General features: G+C 35.7%; 1 protein-coding gene across 1 annotated transcript; it reads left to right on the top strand.

Annotated features, from left to right (window-relative positions):
• The first annotated feature begins 262 nt into the window (after positions 1-262).
• On the top strand, positions 263-9,834 carry LOC140324392 (cathepsin S-like). The gene is made up of 8 exons (XM_072402258.1): positions 263-369; positions 1,218-1,321; positions 2,649-2,791; positions 4,351-4,539; positions 5,776-5,958; positions 6,647-6,806; positions 7,979-8,096; positions 9,521-9,834. Exons 2-8 carry the CDS (start codon positions 1,219-1,221, stop codon positions 9,618-9,620), a joined length of 996 nt encoding a protein of 331 aa, XP_072258359.1. The 5' UTR covers positions 263-369; position 1,218; the 3' UTR covers positions 9,621-9,834.
• The last annotated feature ends 1,688 nt before the right edge of the window (positions 9,835-11,522 follow it).

Raw genomic sequence — 11,522 nt, 5'->3', positions numbered from 1 at the left:
ACAAGACTTCCCAATAAATTTTCATGTGATTTTTCTGTAAAATGGTTTCTACAGCTCATTTATTTACCTATTTCTTAAAATGTTCTTTTAAATGTATTTTCATTCTTCTCCAATAATTTTAATTACATAAAAATATTGCACATACACTTTTATTTAGGAAGTTTTTTTTCTTGTTAGTGATATGGAATAATATATCATATGACATTAGCTAGCCAACTGTTGGCAGTTATCAGATCTTTCTGAGGACCGTTGCAGAATGATTGAATGATACAATAATGACACAATTGCTATGGAAAATTAGTTGCTCATATATAGATGGGGTTGTTCACAGTTATTGTCAGAGCTCAATTCCTAACAGAAAACATTCAGGTAAGCACTGCATTCAAATGAGCTTTAGCTAATCTATTTTGACCAAATAGAAGCTTTAAAAAATAGTTTGCTTTTTCTTTTTGGATTAGATGGTTATTCTATACAGGGTTTTATTGATGATTGTGTCCATGCCGGGGAGGTTCTCTCTATATGTGTTTTAGAGGCCAGTGTCACTAAGAAAGTCATGGGAAATCAATAGATCACATATTTTGGTGACAACTCTCCTAAAAGATTTAGCCACAATATGGAGAGAAATCAGATTACTTCCTGTTGTTGTTTCCAACACATAAGGTGTTGAGAAATCTTTCCAACAGGACACAAAGCGCCTAAAAATGTTGGTTATAGATACCCTAATGCTGTATACAACAATTTACATTGTCCTCAATGGCAGGCTCTGTCCAGGCTCTAACCAAACCAAGGTTTGGTTAAATAAGTTTCACTTACTTCCTGATGCGGTGATAACAAAGTCTAATTTTGGCATCTATCACAGTGTATCAAACACATAGAGCAGCATAGCATTTACAAACTTGTACAAGTACTCCTTACAGTTGGAAATATACAAATATACCTGTTGATTTATTGCGTTGTATTATTTAATGTTGCTATTTTGCATAGAAAAAGTATTTGATATAGTCCCTTGTTAAGTTATGTAAATATTAGCCTGATATTTATTCTGCCACGATAAACAGGAACAAGAGCAGGGATGGTGTCCATCAACCATAAAGTATATTCAAATATTAGTTCAATCCAGTAAGAAAATATTGATATATATGTAGAGCTTGAATATGTTATGTGAAAACACAGCTATCATTTTAGTTGTAATTTGCCTGTTAATTTTTTACATGTAGGATGCATTTGGATAAGTACTTCCTGGTTTTGTCCGCTGTCATCATTTGTGTGTCTTCGTCACACTTCCTTGACCAAGAATGGAATGTCTGGAAAACCAAACATGGTACTGTATATAAAATCTATACCAGCTTGCCTAATAAAAACTCCAACTCACATTAGGATAGTACTAATCTACAATTCAGTGTTCTTCAAAGTTTAGCCTTGGACTTGTATTCCTATTTTGTTAAACCTCCTCTCTTGGAAAACTAAAAACCTAGTTTGGCCTACAATACAATTTGTATGCAGATGACACACATTTACCAGTCCACCCTTGGTTTGTCTTATTCTCTCTTCTAGATAAATTTTTATGCTGCCTGTTGCCCATTTTTATAATAAATAGATTACAGGTACCTGAAATGTATTTTCTAAACCCCCCAACCTAAATTCTTCCCCTCCCTCCCTCCCTCCTGAGATCTTGAGCCAGTTTGAAGTAGAGGGGTCAATCAGGGCAATTTCCAGTAATTGCCTCCACATCTACAGGCAATATGTTTCTAGTGTCATCTTTATCTTTGCACTGTGCAATAATATTTCATTAATAATGATAAATAATCAATTAATTATTAATGAAAAAAAACTTTTTGTAGAAGAGACTATATACTATGTGCATGTATATGATTTGAAGCACATTTATAACTATTTCATTGGCTTGGAGTGACTTAGAGAGAATGAGATAGAGAGAGGAGGGGTTAGAAGGTTTATTATCAGAAGGACTCTTGATGTACCCCCTAGCTGCCAATGTGACAGCTCAATAAAGAAGGAGGTTTCCCTTTACTACCTTTCTTTGAGACAGGAAATATAGTCAATTTTCCCCATAGAACCATAGACAAGAATAAAAACTCACTGATGGGTTTTAACCCGTTCCCATTCTATTAAAAAATATGGCTTTGGATCTACTTTATTTTGTTTTGTTTTTTGTATATATGGTAAGATATACTTTAAATTTGGTTAATGTTTATACTGTAGATTTTTATAAAAAAAGCAAGAAATGCTATCAGAGAGTTGGGGTATATAGAGGTTCATTTTTAATCATCACTAGCTTATCCATGAAGTAAGTCAATATGTTTAAACAGAGCCTTGCCTGTAATGAAGCAAATACCTAACAGTCTCGTGCAGTTGATCTTTTCTCTGTTGCAGAACTTGATGACAAAGTAAGCTTTAGGAATTCACATTTCAGAAAAAGTCAGATGGTTGGTTGTAATGTTGGTATTCCCTCTGCCAGTCCCTATGTCACTACAGTGATCAACAATGACAGGATAGCAGATAGAACCATGGCATACAGGGGCAAGCAGTCATTCAACACTCCTTGAAGTGTTCAGTTTGCTGAATATTTTTCAGCCATCATTGCTCTGCAGTTTTAAATTGATTGATGTTCTTCAATTACTGTTTTGTAGATAAGACATATCCCACATCATATGATGAGACATTTCGGAGAAATGCCTGGGAGGCAACATGGCATAAGGTGCAGAAGCACAATGAAAAATATGAGCAAGGTCTCACAAAATACAGAATGGAGATGAATTATTTTGCAGACATGGTAAGTTTAAACCTCCACTACTGGAGAACTCGTCCTATAGCCAGCCTTGTGTTGGTAAATCTGTACTGGAAACTCAGTAAGTTAATCAGCAGAGCTAGATTGCATTGTGTGCCAATGCTGCTATATATTCTCCCCCAAACATTAGGTTACATAAGAAAACATATTGCCTAGTCTGCATTTCTGTTTTCTATTTAGATAACAAAACTGGTTAAGGTGGGGGGGGGGGGAGTAGAACCATTTTAAAGTTGGGATCTCTGGATCCCTGTGCAGCATCTCCAAAACACACTCCATTCCTATCCTTCAAGACCTCCATCTACAAACTGTCATGAATATTGCAACTAAACATACCTAGTTTTCTTCACATATTCTGCCCTTCTTTTCAAATCCCTACACTTTCTTCCCAATCACCTTACAATCAAATTGAAGCTACTGTGCTTTGCTTTTAAATCCCTCTACTACTTTTCCCCCACCTACAAAAGATTTATGGCTTTATAAATACCTACACCCCTTACCATCTTCTCTGTATCTCCAATGACCCTAATAATTACATCGCCACACATGGCTCTGAAACTTCCCTAGGGATGTCCCCACTCTTTAGTATAGTGTTTTTTTTAACCATGGTTCCCTTAAAGGTTGCTAGCAGTCCCTTGAGCAATGATCAGTTTGTGCCTTTTAGGTCAGTTTAATAACACCAATGTTTTTTTTTGGGGCTATTAGTAAGGGTGACATTCTTCTCACTGGCCAGCAATGTAGGAGACTTTTTCCCACAGACCACCATACTAATATACTGTTAGCTGTGGGTATAGTAATTATAGTTTTGGTTCCCTGAAAGGTATTTCAAAGGTCCCCCCATGTTAAATAGTTAAAAAAAGGCTTCTCTAGAATAACCATCTCTTCCCAGTAGGCTTGCTCCGACCTATACCAAATTTGAACAAGCTCTCCAAACACACTTCTTCAAATGCACCTATCCACCTTGAATATACCTGGATTGGATGGGGTCCTTTGTATTTTTCTTCCCTTTCTTTCCTCTTCTGTCATGGTGTGTATTGGTTCAATATGTGTAGACCCTATTTAAAGTGATTGCTGAGGTTTTCCATTTAGAATAGAAAACTGCGGAAGGTGAAAGCAAAATAAATTTGACATTTTAATGACTCTTTTACTGTGAGGCCACAGTATAAATCTTGGCTCATTCAGGTATCATTTTAGGTATAGTATGTAATAATAATCTAGTGCCCAATCATACAGATGGACACCAGAGTAGGCATCTACACATGGGGACCTCTGCATTTGCTGGACATAGAGATTATCAAAGGTATCTATCACTGCCTTGATGTATACATAAAGAGTACTAGTATATCCAACTTCCCATACCAATATATCCTAAAAAGGACAAATCAACATTCGGCCAAAAATTACCCCATTGGGATGTGGGAACATATTTGTATTTATAATTTTGAAAAATTTTGTAGCACTGTTAAAGTACATTTTGTTATTACTGCATTATTATTTCATCATCATTATAAAAATAAGATGTAAAATTTACTTGTGTTTCCTTCCAGACATCAGAAGAGCGTAGCTCCAGAAGCTGTATTTCTAATCGAAAAAAAAGCACATTAAAGACAAACATTCCTTCAAAGGTTTATTCATCAAATTTAGATCTACCATCATCAGTTGACTGGAGGGATTCAAAATGTGTTACCCGTGTGAAAAATCAAGGTTTATGTGGATCCTGCTGGGCATTTGCAACGGTAATTTAAATTATTTTTTTTTGCCACGTTTTAGAGCAACTAATAAAAAGAAGTAGAAGACACATGTGTTCTCTGTGCTCACAATCAGGGTGGGTAGCGGCCAAATTACAAGATTTATGTTCTTTATACAGTTTTCTGTATATAGATGGCCCCAAAAGTGCTGGACAGGCACTATCCTCACAAACATGAAAAGTAACAACAAACCTACTGTCAGGTTACTGTTAAGTGTGCATTTGAGGTGGGGTTCATGTCAGGGAGGGGAGGAAAAAGTATTAGTGAACTTTGTTTTTATGTGCCCTCAACCTTTACGACAGTGCCTATGTCTTCTGTATTGTTCCCATCCATGCTCAGCCATTTGTTTTAGAACTGGATTTGACTTGTGGCACCACAGCATGCTCAGTAGCATTTACATAAATGTTAACCCAGCCTTAAATCATACAACAAAGTTGTTGGTGTGGGGCATTTTACATAATTGACAAGTATTCACAGCATGCTTGCCAGTTATGGCACATACCAACCTGTTTGCAGGCACCCTATAGAGGTGATAGGTCCAGGAACCCAATACAGCTGCATCTCCAGATGCTGCCATCTTTCTATAAAAATCTTTATCAGCCATAGGACAGCCACTGCTAATGTGACGTGTGCAGGAGTTACATTTTCCCTTTTGTCTGGGTCTATTTGCAACAGAACTGCATATAGATTTGGTCTCTACACTGCATAGCACATAAACTATGAAATGTATGCAAAAGACACAAAATCATCAGGAACAAAGTACATTTTCTTGGGGTTTTCTTGAAGGGGACTTTGCATGCCCAAAAACCTCTACCTCAAGATGACTTTTTTTTAGGGGGGTAGTTTTTTATGTCAAATATATAAGAAAACGTAAAGGGACATAATGAAATAAAGAATCAGCCACTGCCGAACTTGCTCTGAAAATGCTGTTGGCTTATTCCTGCATTAGTGTTTTGAGTTACTGACTCAGAACAGTATGCAGAGAAAAATTTGATTTAATAGTATTAAAGGCAGAGTCAGCGTAACAAAAAGGCAGTTAGAATTTTTGGAAATTAAGCCCAGCAATGGCAACAGTAAATAATGCCTATAGTATTTATAAAACCAAATGACTAACTTTTTTATGCCTTTTACAACTTTTCCTAAAGCTCATTATTGTAACAATAGTAACAATTTCAAATGTAACCCTCATTACTCATTATAATATTTTCTATTGTGTGGTTAAAGGTCGGTGTAATTGAGACCCAAAATTGTCTTAAAACCAAGCAGCTTGTTGAATTAAGTGAGCAACAATTGGTGGACTGTGACAGTGAAAATGATGGTTGCTGTGGAGGACATCCAATCAAGGCCTTGGACTATATTACACATCATGGTGTCATGAAGGCTAAAGACTATGAATATAGTGAAAAGGTAGGAACCTTTAGTATGCTTGTGGTTCTTTTCTCCAAAGTTTTTGTATGACTAAGCACTAAGGAAAAGGATTTACTAAACTATTGACATTTATACAGCTAATTTGTTTTAGCCATATTGGTCTTGTAAGTGCAGTGACCCATTGCAACTGATCAAAATTTCTCTGCATGAAGACCCGACTGACCTGCTGTGTGATGGCAGCCATTGTGGTTGAAAGGGAAAAACACTGCATAGACTTTGCTAGGTGTCCCCCAGGCCACTGTTTTGCAGCCCTGCGGCGGCCCTGGGGGCAGCAATAAAAATAGGTGAAGTACTTGGTAAAAAAAAAAAAATTACAAAACTGATAAGCAGGATGATGACGTGGGCTGCATTCTGGTACATATTCTATTTAGATTTTGAATGACAGAAAGTTTTACATATATTTATGAAGTGAGATCACAAAATATTGTTATACACTATTCCTACTATAGTGCATGTCCAATACATCTTTATGATGATACCACTTCTAAAAAAAAATATCCAATTGCTGTATTGCTTTATTATTTTGAGAATTAATTATGGTAAAATGCCAACAAAAAACTATAATACTATTCTTTGTAAAATCCTAGTTGACAGTTAAAACAGTAAAAATACAATTTGTTTGAAAATACAAATTGTTTTACCATATATTTTTTGTGATTTTACTTAGAAACAAATGTGCTTGTTAAAAAGTGATGATGCGCTAACATTTAATGTGAGCAAATACTATGCACTGTTTGATGAAGGAATCATGGCATCATCATTGGCTCTAGATGGACCTATTACTGTTGGAATTGATGCAAGTGATGATTTTTCCCAATATAAAGACGGTAAGTTTCCACTGGTATAATTAAATATTACATTATAACACATAATAATTTAACCTTCCCAGGCAACAAGATCATAGGGAAAAAAGGATTGTGGTTTAATATGGCCAATAAAGATTGTATACTATATATTTGGATATTTTCATCTTTTTCAGATACCCCCTAGCTCAATCGGTGAGCTAGGCTGGATTTTTCTGGCTAGTCATTATTGTTATGCATAAACTAAGCTTGACCCCATAGAGGACCTAATTATCTCCCTTTTTCAGCTCTAACATGAATGAAAACATTGGTTGATCAAAACATGAATTCATCTGATGTGAATAGGATGCTTTTGGTTGAACCCACCATTACTTTTTTATATATTTTTTTATTTAATGGGACAAATCCAGAACAGTCAAACAGTAAACTTGGTGTGTCTCAGTATTTCAAAGTGTCCCAACCGCATTTTTAATAAAGATATAGTTTAAGAATAGTTAGAAAAGGATTGAAAGGTATGAATTGGGGTGGGGAAAGGTGAAGGGGGGCAGGATGGTCTTGGGGAATGTGTTTCCTGCTTGCATATATCTAAAAGTTAAACCCACCATTACTTTTAAACCTGCAGCAGCCAGGTCGTTTCATTTTGTATAGAGTATGGTAATGTAAACTAATCTCCTACATTGATATTGTTGTCTGTGTCAATTCCTGTTGGCATTACTCATTATAGAGTCTACTTACCTTGCTGACCTTGCCTTACTTTTGTCTTTAACTGTGTCCTGGTAACTTGTCACAGTTGTCTGACCTCCAGGTACTAACCTTTAGTCTGTTTTCAGCTACAGTGCTGGATATTTGCTGCTATTTGCTGATATCTGCTGTCCTAGCTCATCTCGTGTTTTTTATCCTCCTGCAAAAGTTCTTACCACATCAGCGCTAGCTCATGTAAAGACTGGGTACACCTAGGGTCATTTTTTCTGCAATACCCGTTTAAAATTCTGAGACAAATCCATATTGATAATCAATTTTTAAAAGCTCGTTGCATCTCAACTTGTCGTTTATTGCAAAGACCTAAGACATTGTATTGTCACCAAATCCTGGAGAGAGAGACGTGTCACAAGAGAATTTTAGAATAAAAAAAGCGTTGTTTTTTGAACAGTTGATCAGCCACTGATTTTCTTCCCTACTTCCTACATCCACATTAGGTATTTTCACTGGAGACTGTAGTGATCAGGTAAATCACGCGGTCATTATTGTTGGATATGGCACAGAATATGATGAAAATGAGGGTAAGGACATAGATTACTGGATAATAAAAAACAGGTGAGTTTCTAAATTTTACAATTATCATACATTTTTTTTTAAATTGCCATAAACATCAGACATGTAGATACCATAAGGATCTTACTGTTTTCACCTTTCATGAGAGATCTAGGTAAGAAATAAAACATCTAGCATCTGTTTCTCTATAGCTGATAATATGTGTATTGCTTATAGAAAATGTTGATATCTGGTGATTAGGCAATTAACATTTTGTAGGGCAGCACAGTCTGTAGCACTCTTGTATTGCAGCACTAGGGTCCCAGGTTTAAATCTCACCTAGGACAATAACTGCATAGAGTTTTTATGTTTTCCCCAAATTTGTGTGTATTTTCTCTGGGTCACTCTAGTTTTCCCACACATCACAAAAACATTTGTGGATTATTTGGTTTCCCCACCAGAAATTTGTCCCTAAACTATGTTTGAACCTCTATGATATGGAAGTTAGATTGTGGACTCGTTTTAGACCTACCATGGACTGTAGTGCTGTATTGCAGGCTCAACTGTGCTTCCTCCAACCTGATGGGAGTGGTTGGAAACCATTTAGTGCCACATTTGCAGTGAGTTGTGGCATGATTCTTGGAAGCGACGAGTTGCTTCTGCCCATGTGGTTGCTTCTACCTTCTCTGGAAGAAGACGCAAATGCAACTACAAGCTCATCAACCTGTGGCATGGTTTACTGCTCCTAGACGCATAACAATAAATACATAATAATATTATTGGTATTTAGATGGGGTGGCTGCATTATTTTTTTCCTCAGATTTTTTTTTTTCTTCACTTGGTCATATGAGAATTTTCTCATCTTGGGGTGACACAACTTATTCACCATACTGTACGTATTAAGAAGCAGCATTCCAACCCTAGAACAGAAATGCAGAACCCGTCTCCCTCTCTCCACTTTCAATGACATGCTTGTTAGGGCTTAGATATACTTTAAGGCTATTACACCTTTGCAATCTTATTCTGATATTAATTTGATATTTTCCAACCTGTTACAAAATCTCTGCATGACAACATTAAACAAACAAAAACACTGGTTACAGTGTCACTACTTAGGCTGATTTTCTCAAATAAATGATTAAATGCTGTATGCATGCTTTTATTGGCAATGATAACATATTGAAATAATAAAAATATTATAGATGCCCTTAGACTTGTCATAAGTCAAGATATGATTCTAAAGATATTTATTGACAGCTAAACAAAAATTAAACTATTTCCAGTAAGTATAACAATACTTTTGTGTACATATGGTATTAATATTATTTTTAAAGGTAATAAATATTATTTATTACCCTATGCTTTTTATCAGGAATATAGACTTGTGTATTAGCTATTCACCCTTTTCCTACTGTGTCTGTCAATTGAGTCAATAAGTAAATGACAAACATTTGACATTTTTTCTCTTTTTTGTTTCTTTTTTAAAGCTGGGGAGAAAATTGGGGAGAAAAAGGTTATGTAAAGATGCAGCGTAACGTTAATTTGTGTGGTATCACCACAATGGCAGCCTCTGTGGACTTTATCTAGTGGTCATCAACCGAAGAATTGGCAGAATGTTATAACCCATGGTCTTCATATTGTAACATGAAGTTCTTTGTTATATACACTGGCTTTAAATGATATGGTATTTCTGTACTGTCTACCAATATCAATGTGTTCAGTGTTGTTTACTGAGGCATTCAAGTGCTTGCAAATTTGTATATATAAATAATAATAAAAAATAAATGCAGATTCAAATGTTTGAAGATTCTCAGTCATTTTCATTGCTTTGTTTGTTAACACATACAACAATATTTGCTCATTATCACCAACCCAGCAATTATTTTATTTCAAATATTAGTAATGAAGAGCATTTAAAAAAAGTGACAGTGGGGAAGGATTTAAATCCTTTTTTTCTTTGTTCTCTGTGCACTATTGGTGATTTTTCCCTTCCTGTCTCAGGAATTTACTAGAATAATCCAAAAGTTTGCCTTGTTAGCCAGCTGCAGTAACAAGATATTGGTGCCTGGAACCAAGCTAAATACCAAAGTCATATGCTATACTGTATATTTATATATATATATATATATATATATATATATATATATATATATATATATATATATATAGTAAATTCTGGGGATTAGCTCAGACCTCAGCCAGCACACTTCTCACTAAAAGGTGACACAAGTCTTTATTGGGACAATTAAGAAAACAGCTTCTTTTCAGCAACCCAGGGGGGTATAAAAAAAACAGAAAATGGCTTACTTCAGCCTAGTTGTGCAGATGACCATAGTCCATCAGAACGTCCCCACGATAAAGTTGAGTCCAAGATTCCAGCCTCGGGTTTCTACAGTCCATAAATTAAACAAAATCAAATTAGCATCAACCGCTTCCCTTGTAACAGCAACACCACTTCTTAGCTTGATTCCTCACAAGCTTGTTTGCAGGCTACGTCCTGCGATTCTACTTCCCCCTCCCTCTTGCACACCTGAGCCCTTATGGGATTCCCACCTTCCTGCTGGTGGGGTGCAACTCCTGGTATGTACTCGGACGGTATAAATAATGTGGCACCATATAGTTGGTGTTTTCCCAATATAATAATTATACGACCATAGCATTGAATAAAACTTCAAGGTTTATTTATTACACACATAGTAAAATTCAAACATAAACATAAATATAGACATATAAGCAGATTTATTAGAATAGCCTTTTATAGGTAAATATACAATTTCATATCTCATATCATTATATAGATTGATGTTACAAAGGTGAAGGTATTGTAGTTTCATATGGTAACACGTTCCAAATTACTATACCAGAAAATATCATACTTCAAATCAAAATAGTTACCCTATAATAAAGTACACAATAGATTAGCTATGAGCCATATATAAAGGGTTTTTTCACACAAGCAAACATTTAGCACTTACTATATATAACCATATGAGAAATAGATACCAGTGTGAGAGGGACACCCAACTGTAAGTATACACTGTAATAAAACATAACTATCTTCCACTAACTGCAGACAGAATGAATGGAACATATCATAGCAAGTACAAAATATGGAGAAGATACACTTTCATCAGTGAAGCTGGGTGATCCCGCAACTTGAAATGGATCTGGTCAGGATTCAAAACATTTGCTAGAAAATAGCAAATGACTTTGAAGAAATCCATTCCAGGTTTGCTGGATGATCTAGCTTCACTGGTGAAAGTGTATTCTCTCTGGCCTTGGAGAGCTTTAAAAAATCAGACCTATTAGGTCAAACAATACAGTAATAAGTGACTGAGCACCCAATGGCCAGGTCAAATCACTGTCAAATGAGGGCAGTAGAAAAGGAAAGTATGGTTAGCTGTTTGTAGGCTCTCAAGAATTGTTTATTATACGGGAGATTTTAGGGGCACTGATAGTGAATAGAGGGAGCAGGAAAATGAAGAAATT

Source organism: Pyxicephalus adspersus, chromosome 2 (genome assembly GCF_032062135.1).
Source record: "Pyxicephalus adspersus chromosome 2, UCB_Pads_2.0, whole genome shotgun sequence".
Classification (NCBI taxonomy): Eukaryota; Metazoa; Chordata; class Amphibia; order Anura; family Pyxicephalidae; genus Pyxicephalus; species Pyxicephalus adspersus.
This window is presented reverse-complemented; position numbering and strand designations above follow the sequence as displayed.